This window comes from Ranitomeya variabilis, chromosome 6, assembly GCF_051348905.1.
Source record: "Ranitomeya variabilis isolate aRanVar5 chromosome 6, aRanVar5.hap1, whole genome shotgun sequence".
Taxonomy (NCBI): domain Eukaryota; kingdom Metazoa; phylum Chordata; class Amphibia; order Anura; family Dendrobatidae; genus Ranitomeya; species Ranitomeya variabilis.
In genome coordinates, this window is record NC_135237.1 from 358,418,907 (window position 1) to 358,439,068 (window position 20,162).

A 20,162-nucleotide genomic window follows, 5' to 3' on the forward strand; every position below is an offset into this window, starting at 1 on the left:
TATATATACACTGGACTGTGAAAATTAAAAGTTTTCAAAAAACTTCCATTGAATAAAGGCTGCTCAAAGTGGTTCTCTGGGCATAAAAGAAAAAGTAAATAATAAAAAGGCATTAAAAATAAACTCCCAAATACCTTTAATTAGAAAATCATAATCTTTTAATCTAACAAGTTAATTGTTATCGTACAGTAAAATGGCTATTGTCTTGTCATACTGACAGAAAACTGTCCTAGAATATGTTAATAGAACAAATGCCTGTGAGCATATGTCCATCACAAATCGTCATGTGTAGGAAGATGTGCTCCCTGTGGATAATCTGATCCAATAAAAGAGATATCAGGGGTACGAAGTTAAGAAGAGGCCATTTACACTGCTGTCACTCCATCTTTTTTGTCTAATCCTGGAGCTATGAGAGGTACTGAGTGAAGATGAGGCTGAGCACACTACTGTTCACCCCGTCTTTCTGATATATTCCTGGAGATAGCAGACGCGCTGAAACAAGAAGAATCCGCTCATACTTCAGTGCACCCTGTGCTTCTGATCTAATACTGGAGATAACAGAGATACTGAGGTAAAAAGAGGCAGCTCACACTGCGGTCCACCCTGTGTTTGTGATCTATTATTGGAGATATCAGAGGTCCTGAAGGTAAGACAAGGCTGCTAACACCACTATCCACCCTGTCTTTCTAATCTAATACTGGAGATACCAGCGGTCCTGAGGTAAGAAAAGGCTGCTCACACTGCTGACCACCCTGTCTTTCTGATCTAATACTGGAGATACCAGATGTCCTGAGGTAAGAAGAGGCTGCTCACACTGCTGTCCACCCTGTCTTTCTGATCCAATACCGGTAATACCAGGAGTACTGAGGTAAGAAAAGTCTGCTCATACTGCTGTCCACTCTGCTTTCTGATCAAATACTAGAGAGATACCACGAGGTGCCGAGAGAAGAAAAGAGGCCACTCAGTGCTGCATGACGAAGTTCCTAGTGCACATGCTCACAAGCACCTTACCCATTAATATAATCCAGGACAGATTTCTGTGAGTTTAAAGTGAGAAAAAGACTGTAATTTGCTAATGAAAAGGTATTTAGGAATCTATTTCTAGTGGCGTATCATTATATATATATATATATATATATATATATATATATATATATATATATATATATATATATATATATATATATATATATATATATTCATGAAGAAACCCTGTAATCCAGGAATACAGTAAAGCAATAAGACAGGGAATTAGTAAATTAATTAATGCAAACTGCCTTAAGTAAATTGGGCAACTTTGATTTTTTAGTAAGATTTTATGGCACTCCATAATTTAGGCCAATAATAACACTGTCGTTGCTTGTACAATTATATGAGCTTGCGGTTTGTAGCTGTAATTATTCTGAAAGAGGAATCAGCATGTTTTCTCTGTAGGTTTGAGTTACACTCTAAAGCTTGGCAGATGCCAACACTTCTCCCTCCAAGAATTACAGGATGATTCTGATTCATAACTAGGCATCCTTCTCAGTCCTCAGCCTCGAAAAGATTGGCAGATGGGAAGCCACATACACATCCTTGTGTAAGTGGATGAGGAAAGCAGTTTCCGCCTGGCAGTTTGTGGTCAGTAGGAGGCAGCAGTACAAAAATGTCAACGTAAGTTTTCCCTTATATGAAGAACAAACCTGAAGATGACTTAGTCATCTTGATCCAACCATAACATGCTACATTTATTAACCCCTTAAGCACACAGCAAATAGTAAAGTTTTTTTTCCATTTTCTCCCAAAGTTTATCTGAATTAAAAAAAAAATATTGATTTAGAACCAAAACTTAGCTATTTCTCTATTTAATTTATGATGGAAAGTTTGCTTTTTGGCTGTTCCTTTTATTTATACACATAATAACCTTGTTTCCTCCATTTTGGACGCTCTCCAGTTCAGATCCCTACATAGAGTTTTTAAAAAATTATTTTCTTACTGACTGCTATGTGCCATGGGTTAATATTACGCATAAAAAAGTATATTAACACTCAGCAATTCATACATGGTGACAGCGGATACGAGGTATGGTCAGGGTCCCATATTGTACCAGGGGTGGGACACACATCTCCTGACATTTAGAGCAGAAATATACAGAGAATGCAAAGAAATGTAGCATTACATGGCACCTATTTAAATAAAAGGGTAATACATGGTCACTGCATGTTTTTCGGGATTTTCTGTGACTTGCTTGGCATGGTCACGACAATTTGCGGATTGCAATATGATCTCTATTCACTGTAAATATACAAGGCTTTGTGATCAGGGGAGCTCTCTACGATGTCCATTTAAGTTAATAGGACATATGGACGGAAGATGTTGTCAGGCATTACCTTGATATATATGGTATGTAAAAACAAATATGAAAAAAATGCTGTAAAAAGCCTAATATTAATAGGCAATGTAACCACATTTCCTAGGATAAATGAACTAGTTTATGTCCTCTTATACAGAGATTTGGGCATGGACTGTCAGGTAGTAAGTAAAGTGCAATTGTTCCATTAAATGAAAACTCCTTTGCAAAAGGCAAAACCTGTTCTCCAAGTACAGAGGGCTTGAATAAGATTCCACCATATTGAAGAACTGGACTGCATTCCAGAAAATGATATATATAGATCAGGACTCATGAAACATATACTCCTGTATTGGTATGGGCGCTATCAACTTAGCAGCAGCTTCATCTCATTTGGGGACTCCAGAAACCTTCAGATTCTAAGAATCAGGCTCCGCAGTGCTCTATGTGAATAGAGCTTATGGGCGCATACAAATGCTTCTCACAAAATTAAAATATTATCAAAAAGTTAATTTATTTCAGTTCTTCAAATAGAAAAAGTGACACATATTATACAGAGTAATTACAGAGTGATCTATTTCAAGTGTTTATTTCTGTTAATGTTGATTATTATGGCTTACAGCCAATAAAAAAACAAATGTCATTATCTCAGTAAATTAGAATACTTTATAACACCAGCTTGAAAAAGGATTTTAAAATCCAAAATGTATGTTCATTAAATGCACTCAATACTTGGTCGGGGCTACTTTTCCATCAATTATTGCATCAATGCGGCGTGGCATGGAGGCGATCAGTCTGTGCCACTGTTGAGGTGTTATGGAAGCCCAGGTTGCTTTGATAGCAGCCTTCAGCTCGTCTGCATTATTGGGTTTGGTGACTCATCTTCCTCTTGACAATACCCTATAGATTGTCTATGGAGTTAAGGTCAGGCAAGTTTGCTGGCCAATCAAGCAGTGATACTGTTGTTTTTAAACCAGGTATTGGTACTTTTGGCCGTGTGGATAGGTGCCAGGTCCTGCTGGAGAATGAAATTTACATCTCCAAAAATCTTGTCGGCAGAGGGAAGTATGAAGTGCTCTAACATTTCCTGGTAGATAGCTGCGCTGACTTGGGTCTTGATAAAACATAGTCGACCTACACCAGCAGATGACATGGCTCCCCAAACCATCACTGACTGTGGAAACTTCACACTAGACCTCAAGCGGCTTGGATTGTGGCCTCTCCACTCTTATTCCAGACTCTGGGACCTTGATTTCCAAATTAAACACAAAATTTACTTTCATCTGAAAACAACACTCAGATCACTGAGCCACAGTCCAGTTCTTTTTCTCCTTGGCTCAGGTAAGACGCTTCTGGCATTGTCTGTTGGTCATGAGTGGCTTGACACAAGGAATGCGACACTTGTTGTAGCCCATGTCCTGGATATGTCTGTGTGTGGTGGCTCTTGAAGCAATGACTCCAGCAGCAGTCCACTCCTTGTGAATCTCCCCCAAATTTTTGACCGGCCTTTTATTAACAATCCTTTCAAGGCTGCAGTTATCCCGGTTGCTTGTGCACCTTTTTCTACCACACTTTTTCCTTCCACTCAACTTTCCATTAATATGCTTGGATACAGCACTCTGAACAGCCAGATTCTTTAGCAATGACCTTTTGTGGCTTACCCTCCTTGTGGAGTGTGTCAATGACTGCCTTCTGGTCATCTGTCAAGTCAGTAGTCTTCCCCATGATTGTGGAGCCTACTGAAACAGACTAAGGGACCTTTTAAAATGCTTAGGAAGCTTTTGCAGGTGTTTTTTGTTAATTATTCTAATTTACTGAGATAATGACTTTTGGGTTTTCATTGGCTGCAAGCCATAATCATCAACATAAACTGAAATAAACACTTGAAATACAGCTCTGGCAAAAATTAAGAGACCACTGCAAAATGTTCCGTTTGTCTGAGTTTTCTCTTTATACGTATAAATGAGTAAAACGTGACTTGTTCTTTTAGTCTATAAACTACTGACAATATATCTCCGAATTTCCAAGCAATAATTTTTGAATATTGTTCTGACAAAGTATAGCTGACAGGGAATCCTAGTCTGAAGTGTGTATACATACCCCTCCCAGATCCAAAGAGAGGCCAGCAATATAAACTCTGAGAGAGCAGGACATGAACCATGTCCTATACTATGACACCTGCCACCACTGATAGGAATCGTTCTGTCAATGTTGGCAGGGTTATAGAGGGCTCAGAATTCTGAGCACTGCTAAATCTGCAACGAGAAAACTGTGATTCTATCAAAATGACAGCCTGCAGGCCAGCCAGCGACACATGGCTGGAATCAGGGTCTCAACTCTTACATAATACTGCTTTCGGATTACATACCAAAAACGTGGTGACACATTCCCTTTAACTTTAACGCTTTCCATTTATGTAGATAGGAATGATTTTGTTTCTTTGGGAAGAATTGTTATAGTAAATATGTCAAAGTAGGATATGTGAGTATAAATCTCGGAAATGTCCTTTATAGATAAGAACTCTTTAGGTTTCCACTTTATGTCTGTTTTTTGGTACGCTGAGTGACCAGTAAGGCTATCATCAGGGGAGGTCACCCAATTCTAGGCATTTATAACAAATGTACAGTAAAGACCAAAAGTTTGGACACACCTTCTCATTTAAAGATTTTTCGGTATTTTCAGGACTATGAAAATTATACATTCACACTGAAGGCATCAAAACTATGAATTAACACATGTGGAATTATTATATACTTAACAAGAAAGTGTGAAACAACTGAAATTATGTCTTCTATTCTAGGTTCTTCAAAGTAGCCACCTTTTGCTTTGATGACTGCTTTGCACACTCTTGGCATTCTCTTGATGAGCTTCAAGAGGTAGTCACCGGGAATGGTCTTCCAACAATCTTGAAGGCGTTCCCAGAGATGCTTAGCACTTGTTGGCCCTTTTGCCTTCACTCTGTGGTCCAGCTCACCCCAAACCATCTCGATTGGGTTCAGGTCTGGTGACTGTGGAGGCCAGGTCATCTGGCGTAGCACCCCATCACTCTCCTTCTTGGTCAAATAGCCCTTACACAGCCTGGAGGTGTGTTTGGGGTCATTGTCCTGTTGAAAAATAAATGATGGTCCAACTAAACGCAAACCGGATGGAATAGCATGCCACTGCAAGATGCTGTGGTAGCCATGCTGGCTCAGTATGCCTTCAATTTTGAATAATCCCCAACAGTGTCACCAGCAAAGCACCCCCACACCATCACACCTTCTCCTCCATGCTTCACGGTGGGAACCAGGCATGTAGAGTCCATCCGTTTACCTTTTCTGCGTCGCACAAAGACACGGTGGTTGGAACCAAAGATCTCAAATTTGGACTCATCAGACCAAAGTACAGATTTCCACTGGTCTAATGTCCATTCCTTGTGTTCTTTAGCCCAAACAAGTCTCTTCTGCTTGTTGCCTGTCCTTAGCAGTGGTTTCCCAGCAGCTATTTTACCATTAAGGCCTGCTGCACAAAGTCTCCTCTTAACAGTTGTTGTAGAGATGTGTCTGCTGCTAGAACTCTGTGTGGCATTGAGCTGGTCTCTAATCTGAGCTGCTGTTAACCTGCGATTTCTGAGGCTGGTGACTCGGATAAACTTATCCTCAGAAGCAGAGGTAACTCTTGGTCTTCCTTTCCTGGGGCGGTCCTCATGTGAGCCAGTTTCTTTGTAGCGCTTGATGGTTTTTGCCATTGCACTTGGGGACACTTTCAAAGTTTGCCCAATTTTTCGGACTGACTGACCTTCATTTCTTAAAGTAATGATGGCCACTCATTTTTCTTTACTTAGCTGCTTTTTTCTTGCCATAATACAAATTCTAACAGTCTATTCAGTTGAACTATCAGCTGTGTATCCACCAGACTTCTGCACAACACAACTGATGGTCCCAACCCCATTTATAAGGCAAGAAATCCCACTTATTAAACCTGACAGGGCACACCTGTGAATTGAAAACCATTCCCGGTGACCTCTTGAAGCTCAACAAGAGAATGCCAAGAGTGTGCAAAGCAGTCAAAGCAAAAGGTGGCTACTTTGAAGAACCTAGAATATAAGACAGAATTTCAGTTGTTTCACACTTTTTGTTAAGTATATAATTCCACATGTGTTAATTCATAGTTTTGATGCCTTCAGTGTGAATGTACAATTTTCATAGTCATGAAAATACAGAAAAATCTTTAAAAGAGAGGGTGTGTCCAAACTTTTTGTCTGTACTGTACCTACGAATATAAAAGTTACTATGAACATTCATTTGGGTGAATATTTCCCTGTGTATATGGCAATAGTTGCCCCAGTCCCCCAAGTTAGCCCTAAAAGAACATTGTAAACTTTCAACAAAACCATAATGAATAAATCTAAAGTATGGTAATTGAATTATTTTGTTAAAAAAATGATTAAAATGTTGTCCCAACTATGAGGGGAGGATCGGAGCATGGGGGGATCGGAGCACGGGGGTGGGATCAGAGCACGGGGGGAGCGGACAGAAGGACGGGGGAGCGGACAGGCGGACGGAGGGGAGTGGAGCACAGGACGGAGGACTAGGGAGGCGATCGGTGGCGGGGGGGGGGGGGCAGATCAGGTTTTCCAGCCATGGCCGATGATATTGCAGCATCGGCCATGGCTGGATTGTAATATTTCACCAGTTTTTATAGGTGAAATATTACAAATCGCTCTGATTGGCTGTGTAATAATTATAAGGGATAACTCAGGAGACTCTTTGCGTGGAACAAGACAACTACAGGACACAGTTTTATAAGTGGTAAAGTCTATATTATCACACGGTGATTCAAACAGGTGCAGAGAGAAACTCAAGTCCACAACACTTGGTGCAAATAATAAACGCAGCTTAGCAGTCTATAGGAAACTTCAGAGGGAAATGCAATCAAGCAGAAAGTCTATGAAGCACAGTTATTCTTGAGGATACTTGACACGAATAAATCCTTGTCTTAGTCCAGGCACAGATAGATATGCTTATAAGGCAGTTCAAATAATATCTTAGCTCAACCAGGGAGGCCTGGTTAATAGTCTCAGGTTACTGCAAAGCAGCAACAGCTTACATGACCAGCAAATGCATATGGAAGTAAACACGAACAGCAGATGAAGGATTACTGGAAACTTGTGTATGCAGCAGGAACTCAGAGCAGAGTAGCAGGATCACCACACAGGTTCACAGGAGCAGGTGTATAGCCAGGGAGTAATCAGAGGTCAGGAGCTGGATGCAAGGCAGAATATTCTAGCACAGACTGAAGGCTGGGGTGGAGTTTTATAGCAGGAGACACAGTGCACATGAGACCAAAGACGCCATCTTGGAAAAGGGCAGTAATGCACAAAAGGTAAAAAATGTTCAGAGTCCTGACAGGGTGTTTCACTTTCAACAGCCAATCAGAGCGATCGTAGCCACGGGGGGGGGGGGGGGTGAAGTACCACTCCCCCTGTCCCTGCAGATCGGGTGAAATTGGAGTTAACCCTTTCACCCGATCTGCAGGGACGCGATCCCTCCATGACGCATATGCTGCGTCACAGTTCGGATTGGCACCGACTTTCATGACGCAGCGTATGCGTCATAGGTAGGGAAGGGGTTAAAGGGAATGTGTAGCAAAATGTTTAAACTAGATGGTGGCCTGATTCTAACGCATCGGGTATTCTAGAATATGCATGTCCACGTAGTATAATGCACAGCCCACGTAGTATATTGCCCAGCCACGCAGTATATTGCCCAGTTACGTAGTATATTGCCCAGTGACGTAGTATACAGCACAGAGCCACATAGTATATTGTACAGCGACGTAGTATACAGCACAGAGCCACGTAGTATATTGCCCAGCCACGTAGTATATTGGCCAGTCACGTAGTATATTGCCCAGCTACGTAGTATATTGCCCAGCCACGTATGTCACAGGTTAAAATATAAACATATACTCACCTTCCGAGGGCCCCTGGTAGTTCTGTCGCCTGTGTGCGGTGCAGGCGGCAGCTTCCGGTCCCAGGGTATGATGACGTCGCGGTCACATGACCGTGACGTCATGGCAGGTCCTTCTCGCATACCATCCTTGCCACTGGAACCTGCCACTTGCATGGAGCGGTCACCGGAGCGTCGCGAGGAGCGGCGGAAGGTGAGTATATAATGATTTTTTATTTTTTTTAATTATTTTTAACATTAGATGTTTTTACTATTAACGCTGCATAGGCAGCATCAATAGTAAAAACTTGGTAACACAGGGTTAATTGCGGCGGTAACGGAGTGAGTTACCCGCGGCATAACGCGGTCCGTTACCACTGGCATTAACCCTGTGTGAGCAGTGACCCCCTTAGACAATTATATAGTAGATATGTGTATATTTTAAACTGTTTATTTATAAACATATAAAATTAAATGGTGTAATGTTTTGGGGGTTTCTTTTCATAACCTTTTAACTGAGCAAATATTGCAGCCCAAGGAATAGACTGCGGTCGGTGCCTGACCCGATCCCCTATGCCAGTGTTTCCCAAACTCCTGCCCTCTCGGCCCCCAACACATCATGCTTTCAAGATTTCCTTAGTATTGCACAGGTGAGAGAACATGCGACAATTTCTGATGCCTTGCTAATAATTCCATCACCTGTACAATTCTAAGGAAATCCTGAAAACATAATCGTGAATACTGAAGTCTGGGAAACACTGTCCTATACTGTGAATGCCTCATTTGTAAACTGAAGATAAAAAAGGGGGTAAAACGTGGATTTAAACTGTGCTACTGAATGATTCAAGGTCCAAATATGTAGCCATTAAATCGTGGATTTGAATAAATCCACGATTTAATGGTTACATATTTGGACCTTGAATCATTCAGCAGAGCAGTTTAAGTCCATGTTTTACCCCCTTTTTTTATCTCTGGTTGGTCACGAGTGGACCGGTGGATCTGCTGCAGCAGGATATATCTATGAGCCTGTCTTTTGGCTCAAATTGGTGAGTAGAATCTGATCTTTCTAATCAATTGTATCTCGGATAAGACCCTATTGCGCTCTTTTCTCCAGCAGCATTTATCAGTTATAAACTGGGCACGCCCACTGGTGTCCCCAGTTTACAGCTGTCCCCAGTTTACAGCTGTGGGTGGACCCTGGCGACATTTTTTTGTAGCCCAAAGCTGTGTACAGGGTTACAATTTCCCTATGTGACCTGAGCGGAGCTGTCATTTCATTGTGGCTGCTCCACTCAAATGACAGTAATTAACAGTGACTGCTCATATGGTCAGGGAACCAGCACTGTGACAGTTATTTCATCCAGTGACGTGTACTCACAGCTTGATGAAGTCACTGCCTGAGCCCTGGTGCCTGGACATAATGAGCACTCTCCAGTAATTACTAAGATCTGAGTGAAGCAGTCATGTAATTGCGGCAATCATAACACAATAATAACTGTGCACAGGTCCGGGCACAAAGGCTGCCGCAGTGATATCATCCAACGGTGAGTACTCGTCACTGGATGAAATCACTGCCGCAGCTCTGGTGGCCGGACCTGATGAGCAGTCACAAGGAATTACTGTGATCTGAAAACTCCATTAAGATCACTGTGATTCCCCTCTGAGTCGTGTATCTAATCCTATAATGTATGTGTGTAAGATTCAGGCCACATAGAAACTTATTTAGTCCTATAATGAGAGCTTCAGTCTGCAAAGCCATGTATCTAATTCAATCATAAGATATACAGTTGACATAGCCATGATTCTAATCCTAGCAAATGTGATACAGTCAGCTGAGTTGTGTATTTAATTCCATCATGTGCGACACTCACTGATGAACTGTGTAATTGCTGTGATCTAAGCGCTGCAGCCGCAATGTTGTGACCGCTCCAATCAGATCTCTGCAAAGTCCAGAGAGAAATGCAATGCCAACTAATTGGCTAGCAGCACCAGTTCTTTCTCGGTGACACTGTTCACATATCGGTATTATGTTGCAGTCACCAACATTGTGCTCCAAAACTTCATTCTTTATTAACCTTTTGCAAATGCTCAGAAGGGGAGGAGTGATCCTGCCCACATTTACTGCACTTGTTATGTGAGCTAGCAATACACTAGAATTTCATGGCAATTTTCATCACCTGTTCCCCCTAGTGTTTCAAAGTTGAAAATATCAAAATTGTTAATAATTTTACATATTTTACCAATAAAAATATATTTTTAAAAAAATGAATACTTTACTTTTTATTTTTGATGACACATTCCCTTTAAGTGTAGGTGAATCTTAATGGAGGTGGTATGGTCAACTGAGGTCCAATAAATTCATCATAATTTACTCCATAAAGGTGGCATCAATTAGAACAGATATGTACTCCTGGTAATTACTTTAGTACATTTCTGACGTGGTGCTTTCCCTAAAAGGGTTATCCAGCAACCAGCAATATCACTCATTTCTGCATTGGAGGCGAGTAGCACCGATGACTTTACACCTGTGCACTATCAGCGGGCATTGTGGATGTGTATGCAGTCATGTGGGCTGTAACGTCATCGACACCAATGTGGATGTGAGTGGAGGTCCTGGATAACCAGTTAATGATTTTGGTGCATCTTACTACAGCGCACCCTGGGTGAAAGACTGGAGTACAAAACAACAAACTTAATCAATGGATCCCTAAGTGTCCACAGTGCTACCCCTATAGGGGTACTTTCACATGTACCAATTTACAGAAAGCCACCAGAATCATGGTTTTCAGGCAGGTTACTGATGTTATAGCTTCTACCTTGACATCTAAAGCAAATAAGAAACATTTGGGCATGCTAAAGTATTAAAAAACTCTAAAATTATTTTTTTTTAACCAAATCTGTAAAACACCAATTGAGAAAAGTACTTCTACTTAGGATGGGATTTAAAAGAACTGTCTGATAATAGATGCACTCATCTACTATTAGATACTTTATCATAACCACAAGAAAGAGGAAAATGTGCAGTATACTACACTAAAGGGCAATGATGGCGGCTTCTACGTACAGTACAGCATTGGCCGTTCCTTTGCTGTATACCAGTCACTTCCAGGTTATATACACAATGCTTCTCCGCTACATTCCAAGACATTACATCACGCTGCAGGTGCGGCCTTCACTTCCAAGTCTAAGAAAGGTTTCTCTTTATTCCTAGTAGTGCTGGGTGGTGCCAGCACGTTACAGGTACCCACTGGTACAGGCACATATCCGGCTATCAGAGGAACTAAATTCAAATCGCACAATACTGACCATTTAATTCTGCTTTACAGACGAGAGTGAATACCTGCAGTAGAATAAAAATGTATAGAAACAAATGGAAAAAAAAGACTTTCCACATGTAAACACAGGGTTACTTAGACAAGAAACTAAAACTCACATACCTACGAACAAAAAGAAGGAAGTGTATTTAGAATATAGTGCTTCCTAACAACGTCCCACCTCACCTCCTCCTCCACCGCAGCCTTAGTCATCAGTCATATGTTATTGGGTGTATTAGGATGATATAAAGTGCACCATTATTGTTTCCGAAGAGTACATTCAAATGTATAAGTTTTCCCCTGCTGATTTTGCCATGAAATATCCACATCAGAATCCCAAATAATCACGCATCTCTTAGGATGAGTTTTGCAAACAGCACAAAAATTGCACCAAAATACTGGCATGCTCAAAAATACACCTGGGGGGAAGGGGGGCTGGGGTGGAGTTGCACCAAGTGGGTTTTTAAAAAGTCGCAATTGATGAAACAGGCAAAAACATCTGGAAACTCCTAAATCTGCCCACACAGCAGAAGATAAAAATAAATAAATAAAAAAACAGGCAAGCACTTATTAAATAGACTTCAAAAAAGGCTTAAATAAAAAAGAAATTGGGTGCAAACAAAAAAAAGGTGCAAAATACACAAAGCAGGTGCAAGGCAATGATACATCGGAGCCAAATTGACATGCAATGTAGACTTAAATCCCCTGCACGTCAATTCTGTGTTTGGATTTCACCAATTGAACTAGAAAGGGTGAAATATGTACCAAATCTGCCACAAAATCCACATGCAAGGCCACGGTCACACGCTCAGTATTTTACGTCAGTATTTGTAAACCAAAATGAAGAGCAAAACAATCAGAGGAAAAGTAGAACAGAAACACGTCACCGCTTCTGTATTTTTTAATTTTGATTTGAACTCGACTATATATGCCTAGAAGGCTGCCGAGTTTGGGTCCGGAGACCCGCTAAGGGTCTATCCATCATGCTTCGTACTCAGATTACAAGTGTGAACAAGCCTAACATGTTGTCCTAGTTAAATACCGCATATTATAAGTCCAGTAATCATACATTTCTAGAAGGAATTACAGAGAATTCCACAATGCAAAATTTTGAGAAATATGTGTATTTAGATTTGTCATGAGTGATGACAGCCCCTTTTACAACACAGTAACGTCAGCAGTAATATTGTTTTAATTCATGGAAAATTACAGGGGATTTCCCAGAAAACGTATTTATCATAGTGATAAATGTCAATATTAGGTAGACCCATGTAGAGATTTCTGATCCCTAGGGGTTCGACCACTATGGCCCTCCACAATCCCAGGAACTGAAGCTATGAAGACCCCCGGCTGAATGGAGCAGAAGTTGATCAAAGATAGGCCGGGGTCACAGTTGTGAGTGCAATGCGAGAAACTCGCACTAGTCTCTCACATCAATACCCGGCACTAAGGGGTTTTTCGGGCTCTAGACAAATTCTGTCACAATTCCCCTGTATTCAGAGCCCGAGTGGGCGGTCATTAGACTGCAAGTCTGAACAATGAACAATAGATCATTGAGAGGAGGGTGAGAATCTAGTTGGCACGTGACCGCCCACCTGCCCTGGCCATACATTCAGTAGCCACAGAGTGCAGAAATATGTCTACAGCCCTGAACACCCCTTTAATTGCTACGTACTGTAGATCTGTGTTCAGATGTACTATAAATAATAATGATTGCAGGGGCCGTCACCATTGGACCCCCACTAATCACAGGCTGCAGTGGTCATACTATTATGTACAGCACATGGTGGCTGAGGCCAGTGATTGGCTGCAGCGGTCATGTAAATAATGCACAAGCCGACATCACTTTTGGTGCCAGAGGGGAACACCAGCATGAATGAGGATCACTAAGTAATGTAATGGGGTTGTTTTTTTGTTTTTTTTTTAAGCACATCCATTACTCTTCTTAAAATTTGGCAAAATAAGAGAAAATTAAAGTCAGGTGACTGGCGCAGAGAAACATCTGACAGACACCTGACCGCTGCAGTCAATCAAAGGTTTTATCTGTTCTGTTACATGGTGCAATCATCACTTCCAGAGGAGCTGTCGACCATCAGAGCGGTCTGTGCTGGATTCCCGGGGGTGACGGGATGGCAATGTCTCTGTATAGTATTTATTTTAGATAAACTAGTATGTATACAGTGCCTACAAGTAGTATTCAACCCCCTGCAGATTTAGCAGGTTTACACATTTGGAATTAACTTGGCATTGTGACATTTGGACTGTAGATCAGCCTGGAAGTGTGAAATGCACTGCAGCAAAAAAGAATGTTATTTCTTTATTTATTTTTTAAAATTGTGGAAATTTTTTCCGAGGGTCATTTATTATTCAACCCCTCAACCCACCAGAATTCTGTTTGGTTCCCCTAAAGTATTAAGAAGTAGTTCAGGCACAAAGAACAATGAGCTTCACATGTTTGGATTAATTATCTCTTTTTCCAGCCTTTTCTGACTATTTAAGACCCTCCCCAAACTTGTGAACAGCACTCAAACATGGTCAACATGGGAAAGACAAAGGAGCATTCCAAGGCCATCAGAGACAAGATCGTGGAGGGTCACAAGGCTGGCAAGGGGTACAAAACCCTTTCCAAGGAGTTGGGCCTACCTGTCTCCACTGTTGGGAGCATCATCCGGAAGTGGAAGGCTTATGGAACTACTGTTAGCCTTCCACGGCCTGGACAGCCTTTGAAAGTTTCCTCCCGTGCCGAGGCCAGGCTTGTCCGAAGAGTCAAGGCTAACCCAAGGACAACAAGGAAGGAGCTCCGGGAAGATCTCATGGCAGTGGGGACATTGGTTTCAGTCAATACCATAAGTAACGTACTCCACCGCAATGGTCTCCGTTCCAGACGAGCCCGTAAGGTACCTTTACTTTCAAAGCATCATGTCAAGGCTCGTCTACAGTTTGCTCATGATCACTTGGAGGACTCTGAGACTGACTGGTTCAAGGTTCTCTGGTCTGATGAGACCAAGATCGAGATCTTTGGTGCCAACCACACACGTGACGTTTGGAGACTGGATGGCACTGCATACGACCCCAAGAATACCATCCCTACAGTCAAGCATGGTGGTGGCAGCATCATGCTGTGGGGCTGTTTCTCAGCCAAGGGGCCTGGCCATCTGGTCCGCATCCATGGGAAGATGGATAGCACGGCCTACCTGGAGATTTTGGCCAAGAACCTCCGCTCCTCCATCAAGGATCTTAAGATGGGTCGTCATTTCATCTTCCAACAAGACAACGACCCAAAGCACACAGCCAAGAAAACCAAGGCCTGGTTCAAGAGGCAAAAAATCAAGGTGTTGCAGTGGCCTAGTCAGTCTCCTGACCTTAACCCAATTGAAAACTTGTGGAAGGAGCTCAAGATTAAAGTCCACCTGAGACACCCAAAGAACCTAGATAACTTGGAGAAGATCTGCACGGAGGAGTGGGCCAAGATAACTCCAGAGACCTGTGCCGGCCTGATCAGGTCTTATAAAAGACGATTATTAGCTGTAATTGCAAACAAAGGTTATTCCACAAAATATTAAACCTAGGGGTTGAATAATAATTGACCCACACTTTTATGTTTAAAATTTATAAAAATTTAACTGAGCAACAAAACTTTTTGGTTTGTAAGATTTATGCATCTGTTAATAAATCCTGCTCTTGTTTGAAGTCTCTAACTTATTTGCATCTTATTAAACCTGCTAAATCTGCAGGGAGTTGAAGACTACTTGTAGGCACTGTACATATTTTCCCCATGTCAGACAACCCCTTTAATGCCAGGCAGGATACAATACAAATATAACACGTCCTCTTCTATTTACCTTCATGGTCACACAGTCTCCTGCTGCCTGTGCCCTGGGGCTCCTGTGCTTAGCTGGTGCATACCATGGTGGGCACACAGCAGGCAGCCGGGGGTGGCTGGTACCATTGGCATATTACTTAAGGAAGCAATTAATGACTTGGGATTTACCCTGCTGGCATCACTGCTATAATCTAGAGGCAGTGACAAGTGCATAATACCGAGGGTAGGGGAGAACAGGGGGCACAGGAGACAACAGGGGGCATGGGAGAGAACGGGGGGCACTGGAAGGAACGGGGCACGGGAGGGAATAGGGGATACGGGAGAGAACGGGGGGACACTGGAGAGAACAGGGGGCACGGGAGAGAACAGGGGGCACGGGAGAGAACAGGGGGCACGGGAGAGAACAGGGGGCACGGGAGAGAACGGGGGGACACTGGAGGGAACAGGGGGACACTGGAGAGAACGGGGGCATGGAAGAGAACGGGAGGCGCGAGAGATAACAGGGGGCACGGGAGAGAACGGGGCGCGGGAGAGAACGGGGGCACGGGAGAGAGCGGGGGCACGGGAGAGAACGGGGACCGCGGGAGAGAACAGGGGGCATGTGAGATTACAGGGCACAAGAGAGAACAGGGGGCACTGGAGAGAATGGGGGGCACGGGAGAGAAAAGGGGGACACTGGATAGAACAGGGGGCACAAGAGAGAACGGGGGGACACTGGAGAGAAGGGGGGGACACTGGAGAGAACGGGGGACACTGGAAAGAACGGGGGGATATCGGAGAGGACAGGGGGACACTGGAGAGGACAGGGGGACACTGGAGAGGACGGGTGGCATGGGAGAGAACAGGGGGGCACGCGAGAGAACGGGGACACGGGAGAGAACAGGGGGCGCAGGAGAGAACAGGGGGCGCGGGAGAGAACAGGGGGCGCGGGAGAGAACGGGGGGCGCGGGAGAGAACAGGGGGCGCGGGAGAGAACGGGGGGCGCGGGAGAGAACGGGGGGCGCGGGAGAGAACGGGGGGCGCGGGAGAGAACGGGGGGCGCGGGAGAGAACGGGGGGGGCAAGAGAGAACAGGGGGCACTGGAGAGAATGGTGCGCACGGGAGGGAAGAGGGGGCACGGGAGAGAACAGGGGGCAGCAGCTCCTCTCACCTGCTCCAGGGGCATGTGCAGGGCATCGCTGAGCGGCTGCAGGGCGGTGGAGCCCGTAGTCCGGGAGGACCTGTTGCCTGGAGCCTCCATCAGTTCCTGAGCACAGCCTCACCCCGCAGCACAGCGGGCACCGAACACCTGAGCTCCGCACACCCAGGAAACCAAGCGACTGTATCTGTAGCAGCCACAGACCCCGCCCACAGGCTGTGCTCCGCCACCAATCACAAGTAGCGCTTCTTCCCCGGGTGGGGCCGCTCACACCTTCCCCGGTACTTGTCTAACCGGGCGAGTGAGTGTGAGGAGGCAGCACCGGGCCGGCATCCCCGCCGCCTCCCGCTCACGGCTAGTGCCCAGCAGTAGTGGCCGCTGAGCGCGCAGTCCCCGGGGTGCTGGGACCTCCGCACTTATGCTCCCTCCACACCTCTTCCAGTTTCGGTAGAGACGCGGCACTGACGGGAAATCTTTTTCTTACTTTACTGCCTGTATTTTTACTACAAATAATTTCTGCAGTTGTTTTTTTTCTGTTCCACTATTTACTGCTCGCTGCAGAATGAGGAAACCGAGGCCCGTCAGTCAGCTCGCTCTGACCGTCTGGCATGGACGTTGTAATGCTTAGCTGTATTTTTCTGAGCTGTTCTCTTTATGAGCATAGACCATATTGTAAACCAGAGTAAAATATGTAAAGGTTTTATCCGGGACTGTTCCTATTTTTTGAATGGGGCCAAGAATTACCTGCAGATAGTTGCTAACTACAGGCTGTTCTGCGACTGTCAGGCGACAATCTCTGGTGACTCCGCGTGGTCACGGCCGCTGCTGCCGGGGGTCCTCCTGCTTCCTGTGAGGTCACTTCAATAGAGCTTCTTCTCAACAGGGCGTCACTGCAGATGTCACGCTGAGTGACTACCGACTCCGCGCAGGGAGGAAGCAGGGAGCCCGCTGTCAGTCACCATGACATCAGTGACCCCCCTCCACAGAGCAGAGTGGAGGAGAAGAAGTTGCTCTGTCCACATGAGGTCAAAGGAAGAAGGAAAGTCACTGCCTGAGCAATCAGAGTCCGACACCAGGCAGAAGAGCACGTAGTTAAAGGGAATCTGTCACCCCAAAATTCGCCTACTTACTACTTTGTGTTGTTATATCTCATAAAGTCCCAATAAAATGCATTTAAGATTGTGGGCGTAACGTGAAAAATATATGGAAAAGTTCACGGGTTATAAATACTTTTTCAAAGCACTGTATACAGCAGTCTCAGGGAATCATATGTGATGTATATAGCGGAGTCTCACAGTATCCTATGTGATATATATACAGCTCTCTTAGTATATGCTGTGTGATGTATATGGAGCGCCTGCTAGGGCCGTGGGGTAATTGGGTCGGGTCCGACGGTTCTTTGGGGGTTTTCACGGCAGCAGTGACCCAGTCCGTAGCCCTGGGCATCCAAGAAAATTTAAGGGGGAATAAAGTTTATAGGGGATTAGTTTGTGACGCCACCCGTGCAGTTCGGCAATAAGAAAATGGCCGACACTGCGGCTCAGGTCCACTGGGGCAGTTGGTGACACAGCAGAGATGTTACAGCTCTCCACGGGTAAAGCTAGGCCCCAGGGCAGTTAAAGTCAGTGATGGTCTGATGTAGTACAGGGCAGGTGACGCAGTAATAGTTCTGAGGACACAGCAGGGTGCAGTTTTCTCACTTTACTCACAGTCAGATGGTTACAGTCTCCAGCCAGGTGCTGTGTCCTCCGGGTCTGTGGTCCAGCCAGCTCTCAGCTAATTTGGGTGCACTTTTCCAAGACTCCCTTTCTTGTGTACCTTTCTAGGCCATCTCTCTGCATTGGTTTCGCCCTCCTGCCCTCACACACAGTGTCCCAAGCCAGCAGCCTTGGGTCCTGTCGGGGCGACGCTTTCCTGGTCCCCATGACCCTATATGGCTGCCTTTTCAGCAAGTGTGTGTGGATTTGGCTGTGGCACATACAGATACCACAGCCTCCGGTTTGCTAGCTGAAACTTGCAGTTGCTCCACTAGTCTGGGGACGGTCACCCACTGCGACCTGGTCCTTCCGCCCGACTACGGTTGGCATGAATTCAGGCACCATGGGTGGATTCTTCACTTCCCTGGTCCCTAGGATCCCTTCTCTCTCTCTCAGGAGCTCCTTCACGTCTGCTCCCATCAACTCCTCCCACCAACTGACAACTTTCCCTCCAACTGTCACACCACTCCCCACAGAGCTGGGGCCCGTCCCCTCTCTGCCTGGAGCAGTGTAGTGTTGAATGCACATGTGCGAGTCTCGGGTAATGCCCCCTCCTTACCCAAAAGCTAGATACCACACCTCTGGGTGAGGTGCAGTACCTCTGTGGCGACTGGACCCTCAGGGGTGCCACATTCCCCTCCATCCCACCCGTTAAACACAGCACATCCACGGGCTGGAACAGAGTAAAACAAATGTTAAAACATTCAAATAATTTTTCTGGAATGCATTCAAACATGTAAAACAGTTAAACAAGTAACTATTTCTTCACTTTATGGGAGGTACTTTGCACTTGAACGTGGCATATAAATAACAATAACCTGAAACAGAGCATTACTTTCTGTAAAACTTTCTCAATCAAGTTCAGTAGATTACAGTGAGATCCCAAGCCGGGTATTCTCCGCACTGTCCTTAGTGCAATATGAGGGAACCCATCTCAAACCCCCAATGTAGGCTTGAGCATTGCTACAGAGCATAGCTGGTCCACTCATTAGACCACTTTTCGTCCACGCCAGACTTTTTTTGTTCTCTGGTCTTCTGTTAAAGATAGAGTGTCCCGCTAGCACTCTAAAGGTTTACTGTAAAACCAACAAGGAGCACATTAAGTGCTAACTTTTTACAATAAAAGTTCTGGCCATTCACCGTCCATGACCACATTGTCTTTAAATGGCACAAACACTCAGTTTAACTTTTCTTAGCAGTCACTTTCTACATCCTTTTCCAAGGGAGTACTTGGTGCCTGCAACCTTCTGACTGGCAAAGTTCTTTGTCAGGCATCACAACGAGCGACTCAAATGGAGCACGTCCTTCAGCTGGGGTCTGAGTGGCCCGTGTTCGCACGGCCATGCTTGCTGAAGCTGCAGGGACTGGTGCTGTGACCGGGATTAGAGCTGCCGGTTGCCTTTTTGGCACTGCATCCGTTGGTTTGGGAGCAACACGTTCCCACGTGCATTTCTTTACAGTGAGGGCATACCACCCCCTTTCGCCCACATGCCGAGTGAAGGTCACTAGGCCCCCGGGTGCAAGTCAAGGGTGGCCCTCTAGCAGGTGTGAATCCACATCCCGGCCGGTTACAAATAGTTCTGAGATCATCCCAGGCTCCTTGATGAATCCCCAGCCCTTTTTCAAAGGAGAACACCATGCCCTGCCTCAGCGGACCCCGGTCGGTGGTTCTAGCCTTGAGGGCCTGGGCCTTGGCCTTCATGTTCCGTTCCTCCATTACTCTCCACTGGGCCCTGCGCTCCTCTTCCTCTGCCTCCCATCTGGGCACCTGCTGCCAGCAGTGGTCCTCTGAACTAAGGGTCTCCACCTGGTTTTCTCCCACCTGACCCTCCTCTGGGAACCCGATCAATTCCATCCCCGGTGCTCCCAAC

The 20,162-nt window shown here is 44.9% G+C and overlaps 1 protein-coding gene across 3 annotated transcripts in view; it reads right to left on the reverse strand.

The window, feature by feature from the left end:
• The window catches only part of MBOAT1 (membrane bound glycerophospholipid O-acyltransferase 1), a 143,879-nt gene extending 125,524 nt beyond the window's left edge, over positions 1-18,355 (reverse strand). The window contains exon 1 of one of the 3 annotated variants that reach the window (XM_077269957.1): positions 18,244-18,355. Coding sequence is in view for 1 of the 3 variants with exons in the window: in XM_077269956.1 (XP_077126071.1) it covers positions 16,547-16,636 (90 nt within the window). In the remaining 2 variants the exon portion in view is untranslated. Of the gene's footprint in view, positions 1-16,546; positions 16,880-17,278; positions 17,368-18,243 lie in introns of those variants that run through there. The other 2 variants (XM_077269958.1, XM_077269956.1) reach the window with 2 other exon arrangements.
• Between the last annotated feature and the right edge of the window lie 1,807 nt (positions 18,356-20,162).